This window comes from Balaenoptera physalus (genome assembly GCF_965194825.1).
Source record: "Balaenoptera physalus genome assembly, chromosome: 16".
Classification (NCBI taxonomy): Eukaryota; Metazoa; Chordata; class Mammalia; order Artiodactyla; family Balaenopteridae; genus Balaenoptera; species Balaenoptera physalus.
Genome location: NC_138898.1, coordinates 80,068,663 through 80,093,290, shown reverse-complemented (window position 1 = coordinate 80,093,290; position 24,628 = coordinate 80,068,663). Strand labels below are relative to the sequence as shown.

General features: G+C 46.1%; 1 protein-coding gene and 1 long non-coding RNA gene across 7 annotated transcripts in view; one reads left to right on the top strand and one right to left on the bottom strand.

The window, feature by feature from the left end:
* The window catches only part of AUTS2 (activator of transcription and developmental regulator AUTS2), a 1,112,861-nt gene that overhangs the window by 788,681 nt on the left and 299,552 nt on the right, over window positions 1-24,628 (top strand). For all 5 annotated transcript variants that reach the window (XM_082432283.1, XM_082432281.1, XM_082432285.1 and 2 more), the window contains one exon: window positions 5,972-6,001. In XM_082432283.1, coding sequence (XP_082288409.1) covers window positions 5,972-6,001 — 30 coding nt within the window. The remainder of the gene's footprint in view (window positions 1-5,971; window positions 6,002-24,628) is intronic.
* LOC309646275 overlaps window positions 1-24,628 on the bottom strand; it is a 638,120-nt gene that overhangs the window by 445,131 nt on the left and 168,361 nt on the right. The gene's annotated exons all lie outside the window — the stretch shown is intronic.

Genomic DNA, 24,628 nt, shown 5'->3' with positions numbered 1-24,628 from the left:
GTAGAATAATTTTATATCTCTTAAATCTAACAGTAACATATTTTTACGTGTCTTTGCTTTCCTTTTTCATTTTTCTAGCAATTTATTTTTTATTATATCTTACAAAGTATTGGTCTAAAACGTATTGGAAATTAGAACAAAAACAAATGGTCCTTCTCCAAAGAAAGCCCGGGTAGCCCTGGGTTGGAGGAGCAGTGGGGAATGGGAGAGTTGGAAACAGCGTGAAGAGTTTTCATTGCCCTCTCGGCCATCGGAAGTGTCATGATCAAATTGGAATTTAGGAAATCCACTCCGGTCAGTAAGGACTTGGATTAGAAACGAAAGGAGACTGTAGGCCCTGGAAAGCAGTCATTAGCCTCTTGTAATGATAAAATAAAAGCCTGAACTAAAGCAGCGGCCATGGCCGTGAAGATGGAGAGGATTTAGAAAGTAGAACCAGTAATGTGGGGTGAGGGAGAAAGATAGATCTGCTCAAGAACGGAATCAAGGAGGCTGACAAGACTCTTCACTCGGGCAGTTGAGTGATTGCATGGTGATGTCATTACCAGGAACAGCATGGGAGGGGGCAGGTGTGGGGTGAGTAGAAGATGGTGCGTCTGGATTTAGATGGATACTTGAGCCTGAGGTGTTTATAGGGCTTCAGGAAGGGGGTATAGCAAACAGAAACATATGTTAGTAATGGTTAACATTAATTGTCTACACTTACTCTGTACTATGCCTAAGTTGTTTACATGTGTTAACTCATTTTATTCTCATCTCCTTAGGAGGGAAATGCCGTTATTACCCACACTTTACAGATAAGTAAACTGAGACTCAGAGAGTTTAAATAACTTTCTCAAAGTCACATAGCTGGCAAATGGTAGGCATAGAGATTTTTTTTAGTCTCAACATATACATGGTAGCTGGAACCAAGGGAATCTTTAGGGACTCCCCTGGAAATCATAGAAACGAGAGACCTGCAAATGCAACTCTAGGGAAACAATGACATTAAAGAATATGCAGAAAAGGAAGGGCTGTGAACAGATACTAGGAAAGAGCAATATTGGTGAATGTGTACACGGGAAAAATTCCAGCATGTTCAATGGAAACATTCCAAATTTCCAGCACTAGGGAATTTTTTTACTAGATTATTTACAATCCATTACAGTGGATTACAGTGCAGCCTTTTAAAAAACGTGATGTTACTGGCAAATATTACTCATTAGACTAAAATATTTGACATATTAGGTAAAAACAAAGCAGGTTACCAAATAGTAGGACTTTATTTTCATCTCTTAAAATTTGTGAGTGAAGGATGTAGAGAATGGAGGAAAGACAGGAATGAATTATACAAATGTGTTAACAGTGTTTATTTGTAGATGGTAGGCTGATGGGTGATTTTTTAAAAAAGTATTTAATACGTATGTATTTATTTTCAAAAGGAGGAAATATTGGGGAGGGGGTTGGTTGGTTATTTGCTCAGTTTAAGAGGTGGGACTTGTCTGGGAAAGGAAGAAGGTGGCTCCAAAGTTTGGTTCTAATTTGGGAAGCTAGAGGGAAGAGGAGGTGAAGAGGAAGTTGAGTGTGATGGGTTGGAATGACCGGAGGTACTCAGGTTAGGAGCTGGTCTCTTTCTAATTCTGCATTCGAGGCATGTGGCTTGGATTTCATGCCTCCTCTTTCCCTCTCTTGTCTTTGGTGGGTTGGGGGTCATGTCTTTGTCTGAAGGCTGAGTGACCGAGAATTCTTCCCTGTCTGGCTTTTAAAATGGAGGAAAATATTTTCAGCTGTTCACAAAGGGCTTTGAAATCTAGTCCTGGAGAGTACTCTGTCATCTCAAGCTGGTCGTTAGTGTGCAACCTGTTTGCTAATAAACCAATACAGGACCCCGATGTCAAAATGCTTAAAATGGTCAAATCAGCTGGGACCCCGTTTCTGCATTTGACATGCCTTTTCCATTTCCCGGCCTCATGCAGAACATAAACCTGACTCAGGAGGTGGCTCTATGTGAACTCTCATAAATTGGAGTGGGTATCTAGGGAGTGGGGAGCAGACACTTCTTCTTTTAACCTTTCAAGACCAAGAATCATTTGGCCAGAAATCCGCAACGTATTGAACTTAGGGTGTGAAAGCCGTACAGTGTATTAAATGTGAATTTGAGACCATGAATTTTACCCACACCGACTCTATAAAACAGCCTCCCTTTTTCATAAAGCAGGCCCATAAACCTCTGCCAGCGAAGCAGAAAGACTCCTTAGGACTGTGGCTCGCTTTCCGTCTGGGGTTGTCAACAAACCCCCTTTATGAGTGGAATAGACCTCTTGTATGTGTCGAGCTTCTGGCTTTTGCAGAGCGTGTTAGGAGCCAGGCTAGGCAAACGTTCGGCGCTGTTTGCTGAGTGCCTTTATTGCCTTTGCATAATTTATGAGCTGGAGGGGTTGACCATCATTCGTCTCTGCCAGGGGCTGGCACTCGAGGCTCCAGAGAGCGGAGCTGTAAATTGGATGGTGCGCTCCTGCTGAGCTCACGGCAAAGTCCTCGGGTCAGTATGGGAATTTAATACCAGAAATGGAACTGTTTTCTCAGCGCACCATGTGGGCCCCAGTGCAGCACAGACTGTTTTGGCAGACTCTGTGACTGGCCCTGTCGAGGGGCTGTCACTCACCCGGCGTGTTGTGTGGGGAGCCTGAGCATTTTTAATCGGCTTGGCATCCGTGCTGCTTCCATAATGGATACCAGTAGGTCTCAGTTCTTCACCATATGCTTAACTCTGGAGACAAGGTGCTTCTGGGTATATCAGTAATTACTTGATGCAGAATTAAGTGGACCTTGAAATTAGAACTGGACTGTTGGAAAGCAGGAAGCTTGACACTTTGATAGAAATAACCATTCCCAGGGACATACTGCTGTTAGGGTGGGGGGAGGGGCGTGGACAGTGGTGATTCTTTGCCCCTGCTGTCCTCCCCGCTCCTTCTATCCCCTGCACACCAGTCCTTGGGGGTGTGGGCAAATCCTCTGCCTCGGCCTTCAGCTGCCATTGAGTACCTCACAAGGTGGGCTGTGAACATCTGGGGAAATGAGCCTGCCTGGCAAGAGCCTCTTTTCTCTTGCACACCCCTCCTGAATCATGCTTTGTCACTCTTGAAAATGTGCCGGAACTTAGGAACCTCAAGTTAATTAAAGGCAATGGAGAAACTACACAATCAGGAGAACTGCTGCTCCTCTTCCGTCTGCTGTTGGAGGCCTTCAGGGTCTTCTTCGCACCCATTTTCTTTCTCCGCTGGCTTGACTTATTGTAACAGAGCAATCACTCATCAGGCAGAAGAAAGTAAGTTAAGACAATCTGCGGTTGGGAGCCTGGTTGAAAACCATGCAGTGGTTAAAGCACTGTCACCAAACCTCTGATAAACCCGTGGTATTGAGGAGCCCGTGGGAAGAGCAGAAGATGTTACAGCCCTCCAGGCCATGAGGTTGCTATGTGAGTTCCTGAATGCTTATTGTACAGACAGCTTAGGCTGGAAAGAAGTAGTCCCCAAACTGAATCTTAATATAGCAAGATGTCCGTTTGGATGGGGGTTTTGTTACTTTCCATTGAAAACACCCTAATGGTGGTTTAAACAATAAGGTAACTTACTGTTATCTGAACGAAAAAGTCCGGAGGCAGGCTGCTCTGAGGTTGGTTCACATGTCTCAGTTGTGCCAGGATTTTTCTTCCCTTGTTTTTATACTTCAGCTTTTGGCCTCATTTTTGCAAGATGGCTGCCACAGATCTGGACATCACATCCTCATGCAGTGATGTTCAGAGGAAAGAGGCAGTGCTTTCTGCTTTTCTCCTTTTTTTGAGGAGAAAGGGGTTTTCCAGAACCTTCAGCAGACATTTCCTCAAGTCCCAAAAATGGGTCTTACGGCCACCCTTAGCTGCAAGGAAAGTTGGGAAAGAGAGAATAGCTGGCTTTTTCAATCTCGAAATGTCAGGAGAAGGTACAGACTAGGGAGAAGGGAGTTGTGAATGGCTGTGGGTGTGTAGCCAGCAGTGGCTGCCATATAAGCAAATTTATTTCCTGTTTCTGTTCATAGCTACATCAACTCCCTTGTCCAGGTGGCCACACTAAAAAACCTTGGCATCGTCGTAAACTCGTCCCTCTTACTTGCTTCCCACATCCATGTATTATCAAGCCCTGTTGGTTCTCCCCTCAGAATTGCCCTGCCATCTGTTCTGCCCTTTCTCAAGCCATGCACCATGCTGGTCTAGACACTGTAAGGGTTGCCAACCCGGCCTCCCCGTGACCTGGGCCCTTCCCCACGGCACACCATCTCTCCTCCACCCCACGGAAGATTCATCCTCATGGAGCAGGTATATCTCTGATCATGTCACACTGGGTACCTCGACTGTGAAACTGAAAGCTGCTCAGGGACCAGTCCTGTGTCTTGACTGAATGTCTGAGCAGCTTGCGGCGCTAATCAAGGGCTGCTGCGTGAACGAATGGATGTATTTACATGCTGAGTTATTTACTCTGACAGAACACACCCGCTTTTTAAAAATCAAATACTGGAAACAGTCGGTGTGAAAAGTGGTTTGGGGGCTGTCTGCCCGGGGCCTTGAATGCCACTTGAAGGAGTTTAAACTTCACCCTCAAGAGGAAGTGTCCTGTGCTGGTGAAGGGGGCAAGCTGTAGACTCACATTTGGTTTGAGTTCAGGTTTAGTTTTATGATTGCTGCATACTCTCGTAACTCCCGCAAGTTACGTAATCTCTCTGTGCTTTAGTTGTCTCACTTGTGAAGTGGGGATGGTAAGACTCACTTTATAGGATCTGTGGAAGACTACATAAAATAACTGAGGTAAAATGCTTAGCATGGTATATAGCACATAGTAAGCACTCAAAAATATTAGTTATTATTACAGAACTTGCTTCTCTGTTAAAATCATTTAGGTCTCAGTCAATTTAAACTGTATTAACTAATATTAAGTCTGTAATTCCATGAGAGCAGAATCTTTGATTCCATTTTCATTATAGCCTGTCATAAGGCTTAAGCTTCCAACACATATTATTGGAAAAATTAATTTGTCATCTTAATGACAATCTCACCCAACATCATTATTTTCTTTGAAAAATAAGGAAATAAGCTTAGCTGGGTGGACATACTTGGCCCAAAGATACAAAACTGGGAAGAGTAGAGAGAGGACCTAAAAAAGAAAAAAAAATCAAATATTAGATAACAAAACACTCTTGGTTTTTAAGAAAATTTGTGTTCTTTTTTTTTCCTTTACTTCTAATGAGGAACCCAAAGCTTTGAGTTAACTATCATGCTCTGGTCTTCTGAAACCGAGGTCAACAGTTGGAATTTGGAATCTGTTAGATACGGTGTGAGTCTCCTGCCCTAAAACTTTTTTTTTTTCTTCTTTGCCCATATCATTGATTTGTTACCCTGACCTCTTGTTCTTGGCATGTTTTTAACAGAGAATATTCCCCCTTTTCTCTGGGCGATCACAAGTGGTGGGCCTTGCTGAACGTGTTCTGTTCCTTTCAAAGCCCAGATGAGAGAATGCAGCGCCCAGAGGTTTACCTCTTTTCCTCTAGAAAAGCACCAGGAGAGAGAGGGAGAGCTCCATTCGCATTAGCTGAAGGTGGAGCATCTCCATTAAGAAACTGATTTTGCGCTGAATCCCACTGAATAATCTTGAGTTACCTTACTCTCTGGCCCGGTTGGCTCGTCTGTGGGCGTCCCCTCCGCCGTGCAGCAGGGGTGCTCGCTGGCGTGACCAACCGACCACAGAACGAGCCACGGAGCGCCGGCATCAGATGAGCTCGACAGAGCAACTTCTCGGCATTTTGCTTCTGTTTCTGTTGACAGCACTTGAGCTGAAGAAACTTTCCAGCTCAGACAATGTTTCCTATTTCCTTTACTTGTCTTGCTTTTTTTTTTCTGTAGCAATAGCAAAAACGTACTCAACTTTTGCACTAATGCTTCTTCTCTTGTCTTCCTTTTCAGTGTGACAGCGATAGTGACCAGGAAGAGAAGGTAAGCCCCCCTTCGTCCCCCCACTGTGGGCATAGTACACAAGCACCATGAACACCGCGTCTCCCTCACACAGCCTCAGGCCGGGGGGTGCCAGCTGCATGTTGACAGCACCTCTCTTCTGCAGAGACAGGCTTTATTCACACAGTGACATTGCCTATGATAAGAAATAACATTGAATTTGTGAGCCCCACTTTTTAAAAATAAGCCCTTTAATGTTGCGTATATGTGACACTAGGTTTTCACTTTATAGAAGCTTTTAAAAGAGGAAATTGTTTATTTTAATAGCCACCTTATTTTTCTTGTTTTATCCTTGATTGGAACATTAAACCCGCTACTATGTATGCATTTATAATGTCGTTCCTGCATTTCTTTTACTGACCCCTATGCTTCTTCCTGCTTTTCTGTACATATTGGTCTTCTTGATAGAAATGTTAATCGTTTGTTTCTAGGAGTGTCTTCATGGGGGGAGAGGTGGGCTGGGGCTGTCAGGTGGGAACCACTCTCTTCTCGTCCAGGTGGATGGTCGGGGGGAGGGCACTTCTTCCAGCAGGTACATGCTCTGTTTCAAGGCTGATGGCCACCAGCCTCTTTGTATCCAGTTCAACACGGATCAAGAAAAGGAGCTCGATTTGGGGGCTTCCGGAAGATAGCATCACAACCTGGTAAAGTGAACGTTCTGCTGCCTGAGGCAAACGGATTGTTTGTCTGTTTGGTCTTTCTTTCTAGCTTTTGTCCCAACCCCCCAACCAAATTTCTTTCCAATTTTATTCCCACTCTATGTATTTTGAAAAGAGTTCCCTGAATACCGTGGTTTCTGTATTGCTTGGCACCAAGAGGAAGGTACCAGTCCTCCCGTCCCCAGTTTCTGGATCTGTCCTGCACAGCTGGCTTTCCTGAGCCGTGTTCTCTGACTCTCACCTCCTACGTGCTGGTGGATTTTACTCAGAATCCTGTGGTTAGTATTTGGTACGATCTTTCCATCAAGCCTAGAATTCTCCCTCCTTCTCTGCTGCCAGCCTCCAAGAGAGATCTAAAGGCTCTTGTTTTGTGCTGTCGTTAATTTGAATTCAGCATATGTAGCCCGTTATAAAATGCGAGACATCATCATTTGAGCAGGTCAAGCATATTCAGATGAAGACAAATGGTGCTTATTTGATTTCCTTAAAATCAGGAAATGAAGAAAGTGCTCTCTGGAGAAATCATGTTCTGCCTGACTTGGATGATAGACCAATGCATGTCCCCCAGATAAGAGCAGGCTCTCGCCTTGAGGTTTTTATCTCTGAAGGACGGCTGGGACTGTCAGCTTGCTGACATGTGCATTATCCATGTCATTTTAAACAAAGTGACCTACGGAAGGGTGCGCTGCGCTGTGACATGGTAATGGGCTGTTGGATGACAGTGAAAGTACACACTGGAAAGGGGGCTGTGGATTATTCTTTTGTTTAACTGACAAGTAGGAGCTTCCTTTCGCCAGCCCCCAGGAGTCCTAGCTCCTTGGAAGTCGGTCCCCCAGTGCCTCAGGCAGCCAGTGTGTCGTGGGTGCCAGAGGCACGTAGGGGCTCAGCATTCAAGCGAGCTTGCTGGCCCCCAGAGCCGTCCGGGCCACATCCCACAGGGCAGTAGTCATCTCGTTCCATCAGGTGTCGCAGGCATCCAGGGAGGGACTGGTACTTCTGGCCACTGCTGGAGATCTTTTACAGGTGATCGTTGATCTCACTTTCCAAGTAGGTGGCACTTCTCCAAGGGGACGTGGCTTCCTCGAGGTTTCACAGCCAAGCAGACCTTCTTTCCTTAAAAGGCAGTGTGACTTCAGGAAGTGTCACAGTCTCCAGCAGTGGCAGAAGGTGGCAAGGACGTTCAGTTTTGCGTTCCACCTAGGTGTCTTGATCAGCAGTGTCAACCTTGACTGCGCTTCCAAATGCCCTGGGAGCTGTACAAGTCCAGTTGCCTGGGACTCTCTTCAGGCGTCTAGCACCCCTTGTCTAGATGATCACTAACTCTGGTAATGTCGAGAATTATCAGCGCCGCCTGTGGTTTTCAGAGGTGCCTGGGGGCCCGGTGTTTCCTGCATCCTGAGAGCACCGCAGCTAGTTGTTTGCTGGGATCTGAGTCCCCGAGTCTTTGCCACCCAGGTTTTCGCCTCTGAGTGCGGGAAGCAGCGAAGTGTCGGCCCAGAGGAATGGGCAGTGGGAAGGTAGCCAGCACCCACGGCTCCGAGTTTGGGGTGATTTCAGGACAATGAAGGACAATAAGATGTCCACAGGCAAGTCCGCGGGAGGGGTGATGACGGGGCACAGAGGGCCGCTGGGCGTAGTCCTCTGACATGTGTGCATTTCCTGCCTCGGCCACCCCAGTCGCTTTTCCTGTGGACTGTGGTGGCCCTGCAGATCCTCTTCTTCTTACTCGGGAGCTGCTTCACAACGGCACTCACATCATCTGTCCCTGCCCTGCCACCCGGCTCTCCTCCAGAGGGCTCCCGGCAGGAACAATCAAGACTCTGTAATTGCAGTCGTGCCTGCTTGGCCCTGTTACAGTTAAGACTGTCAGGCTTCCCCTTTTGGACTGAGATTGTCTGGTGTTTATCATCGACTTTAACGCTACCCTCCCAGACTTCTCCTCCGAGCTGGAGCCTGGGCCCCTGTCAGCCTCCCCTGTGCCAGAGCCTCTTGCCTGGGCCCCCCTCGGAGCCCCAGACTAACCTGGGCTGCTTTCATGTGCTGCTTGGAGGATTCGCATTCAAATCTGAATTGCTAGTGGTGGAAAAGATGCCACTCCATGTCCTGGGATGCCTTCAGCAGCCCCGCCAGGGATGCTGTCGGAGGCAAAAGTGAGACTTGCAGGGGCCCGCTGGGATTTCTCTCAGGAAGACCTGTCATTCTCTTACTCCGTAGGGGTCTGCAGAACTGGCAGTCTAAAGTTAGGGTACTGTATTTCACACGGCTGACTGAATTAGGATAAGCTCTGCTTTCCTCTGATACGAAGCTGTAATTTATAAAATGATACCCTTACTAATTAACGTGGAAGGGACTGCGAAAGGGGCTAGAAAAGCAGAGCTTTCCATAAATGCAGGAGACATTCTCATACATGGAAGAGGCTTGATGAGACACTGGGCAAAGCGTCCCTTACCCTCCCCTCCCAGCCATGTGAATACATCTCACGTTAATGTCAGCGGACCTGGAGGACTTTTGTGAGGAGTAGAAATTGGGTAGAAGATTAGAGAAGGCTGGAAACACTGCGTCTTAGATGTGGGATTGTTCGTCTTTGCAGTTAGTGCAAAGAAAAGAGGCAGCACTTGACACCTTAATCACCCAAATTAAGCAATTATTCCAGTCCCCCACTGGAAATGAATTGGTATCATGAGAACAAAGAGGCAACACGCCTATTTCCACATATTTGGCCTATATTTTCTCTTGTTTCCTCTCTTTCTCTACCACTGGCAGCAGCCCATTGTGCTAAGAAACACCCCGTTTGGTTATGAAATCAATGTGGAGATGAAAAATAATTCTCTTTCCATTTACCCGCTCCCTGTGTATTTTGTGGGCCACGTGACAGAGCTGGTTGGAAGGTGTAGTGGCTAGTGGTCAAGCAATTGGGCCTCCGAGTCTGATGGCCTGGGCTTGTTTCTGACTGTCCCTTATTGTTCTGGAGCCATGGACAAGCCTTGGTTCTCTCATCTGCCAAATGGGGGTAACAACAGCTCCACCTAGAGTTTTGTAATAATGAAATTGGCTCAGTGCCTGGTCCGTAGTAAGTGCTCTATAAATATTAACTTTCACTAGTTTTTCTTGGAGCGGAGTGAGGGAGAATCGCTTGGGGAAGGAGGAAGGCTATCCTTCTCTTCCGAAAGCTCAGGATCTGCCAGAAAACCTGCCAGAGGATAAGAGGTGTGATTTTTTTTCCACTGGAACCGGAGGCTCAGCCTTCATCCCCTAGGGCACTTCTTCCTGACACAAGCTGAACGAAGTGTTGTGAAATTTGGAAGGGTCCCCAAACAATGATTTTTAAATTCCTTACCCCAAACACCAGGCTTTCCTTTGGGCACAACCTGGAGTCAAGAGCAAGCATGCCGCCCTGGAGGGAGCAGATGGTGATGAAGTGGGTTGTGCAGCCCTCGTCCCACAAGCCAAACACTGTCAGTTCCCAGATACCCAGCACAGGAGAGAGGGTCTGATGCGGTCTATCTGGGGTGGGGGCCACAGCATCTGTATTTTTTTAAAAGCTTCCTGATAATTTTTATACAACTGGTTTTGAGCACTACTACCTTTTTACAGATGTCAGAGAGAAGCATTTACTTTCCTCTGTTTAATGCTTCTAACGTTTTGACAGCTCAAGAGAAAGTCCTGAAAGCTATAGAGGTGTTGTGTATGTCCGCGCACCCCACGTGCTTATGTTTGTAGATGTGTGGTATATACTGCATGCAGTACACACACACACACACACACACACACACACACACACACACACACACACACACACACACACACACACACAACCTCTTCATAGATAGGAGCCGTTCTCCTGTTCCTCATGAGGATTTTAACACGACTCCTGATTGCAGTTTCCTGTCTCTGGGCTTTTCATGATTGGAATGACCACCTGGAGGAGGCTGCTTGGTCCCCGTGACTTGCTCACCGGTACCCAGGACAGCCTGCTGGGACACTGGCTAACTGCAGACGCAGAACCACAGAGTTCCCACGTCAGCCCCCTCTCCCTTAACATGCAAACACTTTCTGGTGTATTCTAATTTTTTAATTCAAGCTAACTTTGTTGTGTTTGATCATTTTGTATTCACTTGTGTGCGAAGGGGGCAGTTTCTAAGAAAAGCAGCAAGAAAACCAACAGAGGCTTGTGTTCCTAATTCAACACAAACCACATGCCTAACTTGGCTGCTGAAGGACCGAGAAACTGCTGAGTTGTCGAACTAAAGACAGGGCATGCGGCTTGTGCTTACAGTGGAAGAGTCCCATCCCTCCATCGGCCACGTTTCACACTTGGTAAAAAGTATGCACCCTCAGCAACATTCCACAAGCTCGGAAGGCCTGCACTGTTGCTTGTAGAACCCGCATCCTTGGTTTTGAAACAGGACATGTTCTGATCAGGAGACAGCTTAGAGATGCTGTCCTGCACTGCACATAGAGAAAGGAGTTTTCTCCTCCCTTCCAGTTTCATAGCAGCAAAGCATACAACCATTGCCCAGAAGAAGAGTAGGGACCCAAGTTCTGGCCTTTATATCCCTAATGTTCAGTAATGTTCATTGTTTTGCAAAATTTGCATTTCCTTTTTTGGATACTCATCTCCCAATGGAGGCGATCAGTGAAACAACTTCAGAAAACTGGTACTCACACCTGAGCGCACCTCATATCAATCCCAGGATTTATCTTCTGGGCTCCCAACAAATTTCTTTTTTAGTTTTACTTTCTCATAAGACACTTCTAAGCCATTTATAAATTTCCCACCTTATTTGGGAAATTTCTGCAATTCTTGGCTGAGTTTCAAGGGCTGTTTTGGATGTCTGAATCCCACAGTGCCCATCCACTCGACCTCCAAGATCAGGTCTGGGTCAAAATGACACATTATTGTTCTTCCAACATCACCATGTTTCCAGTTGGCTTAATTCCATCCTATCCATCAAAAATTCCTATTGATACCATCCTTGGATTTAATTTCTACTGCATATTATTTTAAACCCTCTCATTAAGTTCTTCTCTTTGTCATATCATAGCATTTTCATGCCAAACCAAAAATTGCTTCACTCCCATTAAATGTGTATGTAGGATATCTGTCCATTGCAACCATGTCATACACCTGAAAAAGACAGAGGTTTCATATATGTATATACATATATTTATTTATATAAATATATATAAATATGTAAACATGCAGATTCTTTATTAAATATAAATCAATAAAAGGAATACTTGAGTTATTGGAAATTGGTCAGACATCTTCAGCTAAACTCTTGTTTCTTAGAATGAATAGTGAGAGGAACAGGTTCTGGACGTTCCCTTGTTCTCATGGGTGGGTAACGGAGAAGGACACTCAGAAGACCTGGTTTATCATTTCTCACTAACCAAGTGTGTGGCCTTGGACAAATGACCTAATGTTGCTGAGCCTTAGTTTTGTCATCTATAAAATGGGGCTGGAGTCAATGATGTAGCTTTGAATATCCTCATTTTCTACGTAGCTATTTACCTAGGCCCCAACAACACAGCAGACCCAGAGGGAAATGTACATGAGTATATTTTCTCTTTGCCAAGGTAGAAGGAAGATTATATAAAAAATTTCTCCATTCTTTCACCTCTCTCAAATTCCTAACAGTGAATAAACATAGTGTGGACGGGTCCAGGCACATCTGTGTTGACTCTTTCAAGTAACTAAAGGAAACTTACTATGGGCCTAATATCTAAACAAAGGTCATCATCTGTTTGTTGATTCTTTCATTTAGTCATTCACATCAACTCACTTATTTTTTTTTTTCAAGTACCTACTGATGAACCAACATGGACTTGACAGAGTTGCTTGACTCTGTTGGGTCTGTCACCATGCACTTGCCAATAGGCAGCAGAGCAGTTAGTTTAATCTTATTCCTCAATTACCCAAATTATTTAGGAGAGCATGGGAGCTAGTGAAGAACTAGTTGACATAGTATGTTTCAAGAACTCACTTGATTGGTGAGTTAATAATGAGTATTATTTGGCCTATAAAAGGAATTCTTCTGGAAACGTCCAGAATTGAATACACGATTCTACATTCCCAGAGAAAAGATCAGCTGCTTTCCCTTAGAATGAGCCATTGGCTTGGATTTTATGGCTTAGCTGAAGGGAATGTTGCAAAGCCAAGGAGGAATTAGGTGGAGGTGGTGGCTTTCAGCCTCATGAAATGGACCATGAACCCTGAGCCACCTGAGAGGGAGGTCCTAAGCAGAGGCGTTAGTACTGGTGATGCCTTTAACTGGCGGCTTGTCAGTAAGTATGGCCTGGGCTGCTCTTTGGTTGTCAGAAGAGTCTATCTTACTCTACATTTGGGTTGGAGAATGTTTGTCCTCAACAAAGATGTCTGAATTTCTTTTTGGTCATGCACATGTGTATTTGTGTGTGGGTGTGAGTGTCTTAGTTAATCCCGCTTTGGCAACTCCCAGATGGTGATATATAATTATGGGTAGTTACTCCTTGTAACTTTGCCATACCTAGATATGATAAAGATAATAAAATCTCTGTATTAGAATGCATTAGTAATTAGCCAAACTTTATACTTTCATAAGTCCCAAAATTCAATACATGAATATTATTTCTTTTTTTTTTTTTCCAAAGTTACAACTGGGAAGATCAAATTGGCCTACTTCTAGAGCTTTTCCCTATTGGTTCTCATGAGGATCATGTTGAGAAATACTGGCTGTATACCTACTAACCAGAGTAGCTTTCTCCATTGCTGTTCCACTCCCAAGTGTGGTTCATAGTCTGCCAATTATATGCATGTTTACTGAGACAGTGAAATGGAGCATTTGAAGTAAGGACTGACCAGGAACCCCTGGCATGGGTGGTTGTGGTACCCAGGGCACTCAGTTTGGGCCTCATCTTTCCTCGTTGGGACCCTTAATGATTTTTCAACTCCCTAACTTCTTGGTAAAAAAATGTAGATGCTACTCATTTTATTAGGGGCAGGGAACAAATGCGATTAGGATCAATAATAATAACTAAATAATAATATGAAACACTACTTTACATTGTAGAGAACATTGTGTTATTCAAAACACTTTTACATGTGCTATTTTATATGACCTGCTTGTTTATTGTGGGAATCTATGTGTATCCCTAGATACTTCACTGTTCATCATCTGCAATGTGCCAAAGTCAATGATAGGTCCTTTCAAGGACTTTATCTTCTTAAGCACATGTCATTTTACAAATAAAGGAAATGAAACTTAAGAGCTGATAGGTAATGGAGCTGAGATATACACTGTCTTAAGATTGCAGGCTCTGGGCTCTTTTTCCCTATATACGAGGATGAGTTGGGATATGCCCAGAGGTGCCATTTGAGAATCTTCATTACCTTCCTCTCTGTGCCACACCCTCCTTGTGCTACAGGAAACCTGGATTGTATCTACCTATGCACCCACAAACCCACCAGCTTCTAAAAATCCAAACGTGACAGTTACTCGATAAACATTGGATAAATACAAGTTGGGTCCACTGACAACTCAGATGTACAAGCTCTTCTGAAATGTGAGGTTTTTTTTTTTAACTTGGGAAGCAGTTGTCCAAGGTAAGGAGGCAAGAGCTACAAGGTATATGTTTTTACTCGTACAGCTGAGTGGCAGTGTCAGCCTGTGGGCCACCATGAGTAATGACAGGGAGGCTGTGCCAGCCCGCAGACCAAGCCTGGGCCACGTTTGGTCAAGACACTCAGTCTTCTTTTAGTGTCTGTCTACGTGTAAACACTTAATACCTTCTTAAATCATTGGCTCCTAGCAAGTACCCCACACCTCGCATACGTCTGACACTTTAGTGGGTGCCCTGTAAATATTAGTTCTATACCTGGCAGTTGCTTTGTTGATTATCTGAGTCACAGAAAGGAAAAGGGTCTTGTCCCAGTCACCCAGGCAGGTGGGGAAGTACTGGACCTTCTGGTCCAGAGCCTCTTGCATCTCGTATGATCTCTCCAGACTGTTTTCTTCCTGTGACCAGCACAGAGGAGAAGGGTCATGGTATTACCGTAGCTCCTGAACTGCACCCCCAAAGCAGTTTCACTCTGTATTGTTTGCTGCCTCAAGAACCCTCTTGCGCACCCCTAGACACTGACTCCCATCCCTGCAGAGGGTCTCTGGATCCATCAAGATCGCAGGCCTTTCCTTGTCTGATGGCAAATGCTGTTTGGGGTGTTCCTGCAGCCCAAATGGTGGTAAATACCCGAAGCAGCCATGTCTGTGTTAAAGATTATGTATTTGCCACTAAGGGGAGAATATAGTGTTTATCGGCTAGAGTGCGTGCCGGCTGAGCTGATTACAGCACAGCACTCTGTCAGCCAGTGATTTGTCCTGTCCTTTATCATCTGTGTCACTCAGCAGTGTGCTGGCAAAGGGAACGGATCACCCCCTTCCCTTTTTTTGTACCCATTTCGTGTAGAAAATTTGTATTTACTTTGGGAGTGTAATTTGTTCCTCATGGATAATGTGACCCTGAGCGGAGCTGGATCATGGGTTAGTTGAAGTGATATTTTCCGCTAATGGTAGTCGTACATCATTGCTGTCAGCTCGGGTTAGGAGGCAAGCACATTACAGCTCCATTTTACCTCTGCAGGCATCTGGGATTATTTGCCATAACCGAGTATGACATGACCACGCTACAGAGTGCATTAAAATTTTACTGCCTTCTCAGGCAAGTTCCCTGGCTCCAGTGTGTGCTTCAGGCGGGCAGTCTGACGGGGAGCCCAGGGGCCCTGGCTTCCTGCACAGACGTGCTGCAGGGAGGCTGTCTGAGCAGGGGCTGCTCTCCTCATGCCCTGAGAGGGGAGCCAGGGAAAGAACTGCGGGGAGCCAGGCTGCAGGTGTGTGTCTCTGGACATCCCCAGCTGGCAGGTGACTGGCTGCCTTGTGCGTACAGGCAGGGGCTGAGCACAGTACCCATTGCACCCTGCTCCCTCTCCTTGATGCCTGACCCCCAGGCGTAGGTTGGCAGCAGCTCCTTCTCCAAGGAGAGCCCAGGGTAATATGCGCCAGGCCCTGCCAAGCCTTGGGCTGATCGTTACCGTCCTTGTCTGCCTGTGATCAGACGAGAGGAAGGAAGCATGGGTCCTCGTACGACGGAATCCATGTCCATCCACGCAGCCTGATATTCTCATAAACCCAGTTAGAAATGTTGACTGGGACGTTGTACACATTATTTCATACAGTCTTCACACCAACCCACCAAAATATAGGCACGATCACCCCTTTTTACTTAGAAGGAAATGGAGGATCAAAGAGGTAAATTACCTAATATCCTAATGGTGGCAGAGGTGGGATTCTTACCTTTTATCCAGATCTCAATGACTTCAAATTTTAGAAGGTTTCTAGTGTTGCATGCTATATAGAGATAATAATAACTATTATTTAAATAGTGTGTATGTGTGCTTTACGTGTATTGACTTGTGTAATCCACACTACAGCCCTAATAGGTAGGTGCTGATGTTATCCCCAGTTTACAGATGAGGAAACTGAGTCACAGGGAGCTTATGTAACGAGCCCAAAGTCTTGCATCAGTTGGTGGCAGAGCCAGGTTTTAAAGCCAGGTTGTCTGGCTTCCAAGGCAACACTCCTCACCACCAAGCTCTCCCTCATGCCACATTCCAATAAGCCTGAGGACTGACAAGAAAAGACCAGGGAGAACAGTAATATGTTGGAATAAAAGGAAATGTTCAAACAGCATTTTATCCCTTTCAGTTGTAATTCCAACATCCAACAAAATATTGCTCAAAAAAGATGCTCTGTGATGAGCTTTAATTAAGTAATAAGTCCCATTTGCAGTTAGTACATTACTTGCATGCAAATGGTGCTTCTAAGGTGCTTGAAAGGCATAGATTTTGTTAGGTTAAGGGTAAGCAAAATGCCTCATTCTTTCATATTGCTTAGCATCCTTTTTCTTATTCTTGTTGGAAAGGCTTAATAAACTTACGTTGAATCGTGTCCTTAAAAGGACAGTTTAGGCTTGTCTCCCAGTAATGAGTGGGATGCAGATCAGGGCCCACTCTGTCAGCCAGAGTAAAATCATCACAAATTCCATATCGGTGGGTCCTGAGTGCCAGACACTAGAATGTTCACACGAGCCTGCAAGTGTGGACATTATCTTTTGTTCCACTATAGAATGACCTCTCTCCACGTCTCCAGCCCCATCATCCCTCTCTCTTCGGAGCTTGAGATGTTCCCCCTCCCAGACAGAATGGACAAGCTGCTTTTCCCCTTGGCTGTATATGTGGTGGGGTCATAAATTCATGAACTTATTCAATAAACCACACATAAAATGAGTTATACCTTGTACCCTCGGGGCAATTTTTTAAATGCTGCAGCAGAAGAGCCATAGATACGCATGGCTTTTCTCATTGAGAAATTTGAAATTAAGTTATCGCCCTAAGAATTGTGCTCCCTGACCCCACTCCCCTTCCTGGGCTCCCAGGCACACACAGTGATCTTCCCTGTTAGATGGCAGTAGGTCCAGGGGACTGACCTGATTTTCTCCTCTGGCCCTAGATCCAATCACTCAAGTAGTAAAGGAGAAGAACAAAAATATTGATCCAGTCGTTGAAAAGTGATTATCCCTCTCAGATGGTCTGTGTAGAACGCAGCAATAATTCTGAATAATGTATTCCCCAGAGACAGCACGGCAGCATATGTGGACTACTTACTTTGTTTATGTAGCGTTACACCTGTACCCTCATCGCTTCCCGAGCCTCTAATGGTGTGCAGTTAGGCCCTCTTTAAGAAGAGTAAACATTGAAAAAAAAAATGCAGGTTACTCAACAAATCAATTACAGAGCATTTATTCATTGTATAAAGGATTCATCAACCTTCTGTAGCTAAATAAAATACGTGATTTCCACATTTTAGAGACTTACCACAGAACTCCTACAAGAGCCTTCATGAAGCCATTGGCTCATTTTAAAGCTCTTAAGATTGAACGACTTTGGCTGTGTTTATGTTAGCAGTGTTTTGTTTTGTATTTAAGATTCTTTTTTGTTTCGAATAACAGAAGTTAAATTCAAACTAAAAAATAGGGAAATGTATAGACTTTTAGGAATACGAGTAAGTGCTGAAATAACCAAGCCATCAGAAGAGCAGAGCTATGCAGCTGGGCTTCCGTAGCATAGGACAGGGGATTAAGTGCCCTCCCTGTCTTGGCTCTTCTTCTTTCTGCGTAACCATTTTATTCTTGACTGTTCGCGAGACTTGGTTTCTCCTACTGGTAGAAATCATGAACCATCCTCCTGAGCATGACACCTTTCGGCTTCAGCCAGTGGAAGAGAGACTGTCTCCTCTCCCACTGCAGTTACTAAAATCCAAGGATAAGATTCTAATCGGGTCGGGCTGGGTTGCATTCTGGGGTCGGGGTCTCTGGGAAGGACTGTGGATTGGCCTATAGCTGAAAGTCAGGTGCTCGTGCCTGGATCAAGCAGCTGTGGGTAGAAAGACAGGGGCCATGTTGTCCAGAAGTGCTGCCCTGGAGGTAACTCTGTATGGAGTGGGAAGAGGGCCCAGAAAGGCGGGAGAGAACAATGTGTCTGTAAAGCACACCCTGACCTTCCCGCCAGGTGGGTCAGGCACTCACAGGCACTTCTTGCCAGCCGCCAAAGCTGCCTTGATCATCATCCGAAGTTAGCACTTAATACTGATCACGGGCTCTGAAATATGAATACATGTTTTCAATTATATACAATAGTTGCCTAGATTTTCATAGAATTGTCTTAAGTGCCATGCACGGATTGGGTCGATCTTGCTTAAATTAAGTTATTAAAAGTTATAGAAGAGCACAGGATTTTATAGAGTAGGGATTCATGTGTACATGTATTCAGAATAGCCCAGAATTCATTAATACTTTTGATATAGTAGATGATAAGTTATCGCCCAAGTGTAAGACAGCCCGTGAGAGATGCAGCGGTCTTTGATGTCACTGAGACGCCAGTTAGTAAACTACTTGTCCAGGCTACAAAATGTAACTTACTTGTCCAAAGGAATTCTGGTCATCCCAGAGTACCTAATTTGTGTCCAGTGTGGGACATCTTAAACTATAACAGGCGACCTTGCTGAAATGATTTTCCAAAGATTGGAAGTTAATAAGCTCAGTCATAGCACCTTTCACTCATAGTTCATTCAACAAATTTAGCCCTCACTATGTGCCGAGCCAAGCACTGTCCTGGGAACTAGGAATGGAGAGATGACAAAGATATAACAAGCCTTCAGAGATAGAAGGTCTAATTGAAGGGAAAGCTTGAGGTACCTTGATGAATTATTAACCTGCCCCCCCAGCCCAGTGTATGCTGAGGAATAGCATGTCGTCTGAACCGTGCTGCCTAGGAGAGGAGGCATTGACTTAGGTCTTGCTGAAACACATGGATGTGGATGATTGCTAGGTGGCAAGGATGGTGCAGACACTAGGCAAATGGGGATGTTATCTGCAAGAAGCGAAGAGGTGTGGAAGTCTTGGCATATGGAGAGAAGCTTATAATGGAGCAAGGTTCATGGGAGTGGGGGGACTATATGTGACTATAAACATAGGTTGGTATAAAAAGCTCCGTATAAACAGACCTTGTATGGCAAGATAAGAGTTTAGACTTGATCCAGATGGGAGCCCACTGGGTACTTCATGTAGGTAAATGACACATCACATTTGACTTTTTGGGTTTTTTTGGGTTTTTTTAAATAAATTTATTTATTTTATTTATTTTTGGCTGCGTTGGGTCTTCGTTACTGCGTGCAGGCTTTCTCTAGTTGCGGCGAGCGGGGGCTACTCTTTGTTGTGGTGTGCAGACTTCTCATTGTGGTGGCTTCTCTTGTTGCAGAGCACGGGCTCTAGGTGCGCGGGCTTCAGTAGTTGTGGTGCGCGGGCTCAGTAGTTGTGGCACATGGGCTTAGTTGCTCCGCGGCATGTGGGATCTTCCCGGACCGGGGCTCGAACCCGTGTCCCCTGCATTGGCAGGTGGATTCTTAACCACTGTGCCACCAGGGAAGTCCCAGATTTGACGTTTTGGAAGAGAATTCTGGTAGTGGTGGGAGGATGAGGTGGAAGGGAGGGAAACTTTGGCCAGATGACCAAAGAGAATGTTGTCATCATAGGCTGGGTGAGAGGTGACAGGGATATCTCAACTGAAGTAATGGGAAAGGGAGGAGTTAGATTTTGGAGACGTTTCTTTTTTATTTATTTATTTATTTTAATTTTTATTGGAGTGTAGTTGATTTACAATGTTGTGTTAGTTTCAGGTGTACAGCAAAGTGAATCAGTTATACATATACATATATCCACTCTTTTTCAGATTCTTTTCCCATATAGGCCATGACAGAGTATTGAGTAGAGTTCCCTGTGCTATACAATAGGCCCTTATTAGCTATCTATTTTATATATAGTAGAGTGTATATATCCATCCCAATCCCCCAATTTATCCCTACCCCCCCCCTTACACCCTGGTAACCATAAGTTTGTTTTCTACATCTGTAATTCTATTTCTGTTTTGTAGATAAGTTCATCTGTACCCTTTTTTTAGAGGAGGCGTTTCTAAAGTGGAATTGTCATGATTTTGTGACCACTGGGATGTGGGGGTCATGTTTCAAGCAGGCTGACTGGGTGGGTATTGATGGATATCATCAATCGGAGACTGAGATGGGGGATACAGAGAGCATGAGTTCGGGGAGTGGCTTGCAGGACCCTCTGCTGCATGGGTTCAAGAGACTGTGCACGTTTACGGTGCAGGAGTGAGCAGAACGGTAGGTTAGTGTCTGGGAGCCCAAGAACCATCTGATTTTCGGAGACAGTCGGAGTTGTGGGATTGAGTGGGAGCCCAGCCAGAGCACTGGGAGGTTGTCTGCATGTAATTTAGGGATAAATAGATGGGATGATGATAACCGTTCAGAACAAAATAACTATATTAATCAGCACCTGATGTTTGTGTAGGTTTTTTAATGATACACTGAAGACTTTTTTTTTAGCCATGGGAAAATATACATACATAACATAAAATTTATCATCTTAACCATTTTTAAGCATGTGTTTCAGTAACGTTTAGTACATTCACATTGTTGTGTGACCTGTCTAGTTTTTTGTACCAAATGTGTTAAAGCACCGTACAGTAGCTCATTTAAACCTTGTAACAAACACCCTAGGGGAAAGAATGTTTAATCTTAATTTTACAAACAAGGAACTTGAACAGGGGATGAACTGAGGCAAAATCTAATGTTTTAATGATAATACGTCCACGCCTTCTCTCATCAGTGTGGGAGCGACACAACATCATCGTTAGTGACATAGCATCTGCCTTCCATTGGACCCAGCAGTAACTCATTTGTATCCTCAGATTCCATAGCTTTCTTTAGGAAAACCAGAGCAGACTCATTCCGGGAGCTCAGCTTCCATGCTCTGGTCTGTAGGTGAGAGAGGGCTGATTCACCTTCCTTGGACACGCAGGATTAGCCAGTCTTGAAGACCAGTGCTTTGCAGCAATCCCACCTGGGGCCACTCGTCAGGGCCTGGCTGGCCTGGCCTGTCAGAACTGGAAGGGCCCTTAAAGACTAGAGCTCCATCCCCCTGGCTGCCACACACAGAGGCAGAGGAACAAAGCAGTGGTGCTGGTGGCACAGGAAGCCATCTGCTTCGGGCTGTACCCCATCCAGAGGCTCTAGAGGACAATCCGCCCTTTGCCTCTTCCATCTTCTGGTGGCTGTTGGCCTTCCTCTGCCTGTGGCCGCATCGCTCCAGCCTCCGCCTCTGTCTTCACATAGCTTTCTCCTCTCCTGTGTTCTGATCTCCCTCTGCCTCTCTCTTATGAAGGCACTTGGCGTGGCATTTAGGGCCCACCCCGATAATCTGAGATAATCTCCGCATCTCAGGATCTTTGCTTATGAGTCACATAAGCAAAGACCCTTTTTTCTTACAAGGTAACATTCACGGGTCCTTGCAGAACACATACAAGGCAGGCAAGAAGGAGGCGGGTGGTCAAGGGCTTTTATGTCTCTGTGGCTAGAACAGTCCATTCCAGGGACAAAGGGAAAAGCAGGTATCTGGCAAAGAGGGCCTGGATTTCCCTGATTCGTCATGACTGTCCCTGGGCATTGGCATTGTGCTGCCTTAAGAGTTCTGTTAGCAAGAGAGAAACGGTGGGAATAGCTTCTGGGTAAGCAAAGAACAGTGACAGTCGTAGAGGGTGTGGGTCTCCAGACCTTCTGATGTGGTCAGATTGCAAAGTCTGAATGAGTATCCCCTCTTGTTTTGTGGAGGTGACACTATTTTAACTTCTCTGTTTAAACCTTCCCTGCTCAGCCAACCAATAAACCACCATAGTTGTTGAGTTCCTAACTCTCTACCCATCTCTGGGATCCACTGATGAGGAAAGTGAGTTTAAATTTTGGACTCAGAAGGCCTAGAATTCATAACCAACTGCTGGCGTGACTTAAAAACCATTGACCCTCTCTAGAGCCTCAGTGGAAGTGTTCCCTCCCAAGGCTGTGGTGAAGAGGTGAAATGCAATTTACAGGAGTTACTGACATGATCGTTGTTTTTACTGTTGTCGGTATTAAGTGGAGCCCACTGCCGCCTCCCAGCTCTGACCGGGTTTAGGGAGTTGGATCCCCCTGTTGATTCCACGCTCCCTTCGCAGCCACGCCCACCACAGATCCTCAGCCATGCCCACCACACATGCTCAGACACGTTCTGTTCACTAGCTGTTGTCCTTTTTGTTTGTTTGTTTTTTGGCCGCGCCACTCAGCATGTGAGATCCCAGTTCCCGGACCAGGGATTGAACCCATGCCCTCTGCAGTGGAAGCGCAGGGTCTCAACTACTGGACCGCCAGGGAAGTCTGAGTTGTCATTTGTTTATCTTCACTTTCAAATTTTGACTAGGAACGCGCCTTTGGTGCTGGCTGATGTTGGCACTACTCTCACTGCGTCCCTGGGTGTAATTCCAGTAACAAATGGAGACTATCAGGGGAGTTGTGGGCCCTAGGAAGTTCTTATCACATTCTAGACCGTGGGGAGAGGGGAAGCGCCTAAATCTGCACTTTGTTTCCGCTCATGCTTGTGGTTAGGCCTGGGGCACCCTGTCCCCGGGGGCCTTGGTCCTGGACATGCGGATGGTGATGGCAGGGACCGAAGGGGAGGAGCACAGGTGCCAGCCCTGGCTCTTTCATCTGATCAGATTCAAGCCCAGGGTGGCGGCCTGCGGAGCAGAAGAAGAGATGTAACACCTGGGCAGGTGGCTAGAAAGGAACGTGAGCGTGGAAGGAGGGTCCCCACCTGGCCACACACCACAGTCACCCCTGGTGCTGTGCACGGAGAGACGCTTCAGCATTTCTGGGGACTCTGATGCCAGAGTTTCCAGGTAGGAAGTTTCCAGGCGGAACACAGGAAATTTCTGTATTTCCAAAAGCACCCTCAAGGCTTCTGCTGCACCATTCGCCCAGCAGAGACACAAGTTTCTAGGAAAGAACCACGAGCTTGGGGTCAGGCAAACCTGGTTTTGGTGACAGCTTTGTCACTTACCTCATGCCCTCTCAACCCCGGTAGCCTTAGGTTTAAAGCTGGCCTGAAACCTACCTCCCTGGGTTGTTGTGAGGATGCATAAGACACGCGAGCAGGTCGCAGGCGCTTTGGCAAAGCCTCGGTGTCCTTCCTCACCCAGCACAGAAAGCCCGCAGTCAGCCTGGCTCACTTGCCTCAGCTTTGGTGCCTCCACCAGCCACTTGCCACCAAGTCCATCCTCGTGGAAGATTTACACAGCCCGTGGCCAAATTGTTATTCTAATTAACAACCACTCCTAAAAGCTTTTACTCTTATTTTGGTTAAAGAGAACTCTTACTTAAAGAGAGTGTGCTTCTTATCCTTGGCAAATCGTTGTAAATTCTTGTGCTCACTGTGATAACTTCTATCCAGATGAACACGTTTGCTCTTAATGCAAGTGTCATGTGTAATTTGGGAGAAATTCTATTGTCATTGAGCATTAATTAATGCCCACTTACTGTAAAGTGTTCAGAGACACCAGCGTCAGCCAGATTTGCAAACCACAGAGGGAGGATGGGAGAACTTGGAAGGGGCAGGAGCTGCTAGCCGGGCGGGGTTGTGACTGAAGGGGTGGCCCGGGCAGAACCCTCGGCGGAAAGGGCAGGACCACCGCTCCTTCCAGAGGCAGGCCTCCGCCCCCAGGCCCAGAACACTCACAGCCGGAGGCGCCCACACAGCAGGGCCGCCCACCTTCTCTCCCGCCACCTTCCTGACCTCTCCTCCCAGTTGCAGCTGCCCTGGATGTCAGTTCTGACCCTGGTTTCACCTGGCTGCACATGGGCAGCTGGGGGACCACGGAGCATGAAGTGTGATTTGCTTAGAGCCCTGCAGCCTCGCTCCCCTGCCCTGTCCCTCTGCAGCCCGCCCTGGGGACGGAGGCGGCCCGGGAGGCCTGGCAGGTGCAGCTCTGGAAGCTGTCTCCGTCCCTCGGGGAAGCTGTTAAGTCACGTCTGTTCATTAACATCCTCAGTTTTCTTCAGATGCCTCCTCCAGAAAGGAGTGTGTGTGTGTGTGTGTGTGTGTGTGTGTGTGTGTGTGTGTGTGTGAGTGTGAGAGGTGAGCAGAGCTGTTTGGGGTGAGGAGACAGCCATATTCCCCCTTTACAGCCGGCAGCACAGCGCACTGCGAACTGCAACAGCTGTAGGCCTGTAACTTGCACCTCAGTTTCCTCATCTAGAAAAGGAGTCGTTTTACCCGCCTGACAGGATCGTCTTAGTAAGTGGGAGTGAGTGCTGCATCCACACATGGTTAATAGTTACCGTGTTAAGTCGGCAAGTCTTGATGGTAGGCATTTCTCTTTTCTTTGTGTCCACGCCTCGGCCACGTGCACCCTCCCTGCAGCGGGACTGGGGGGCCTTTCTGCCCGGGGGGGGGCAGCTCTGAGCGCAGGACCAGG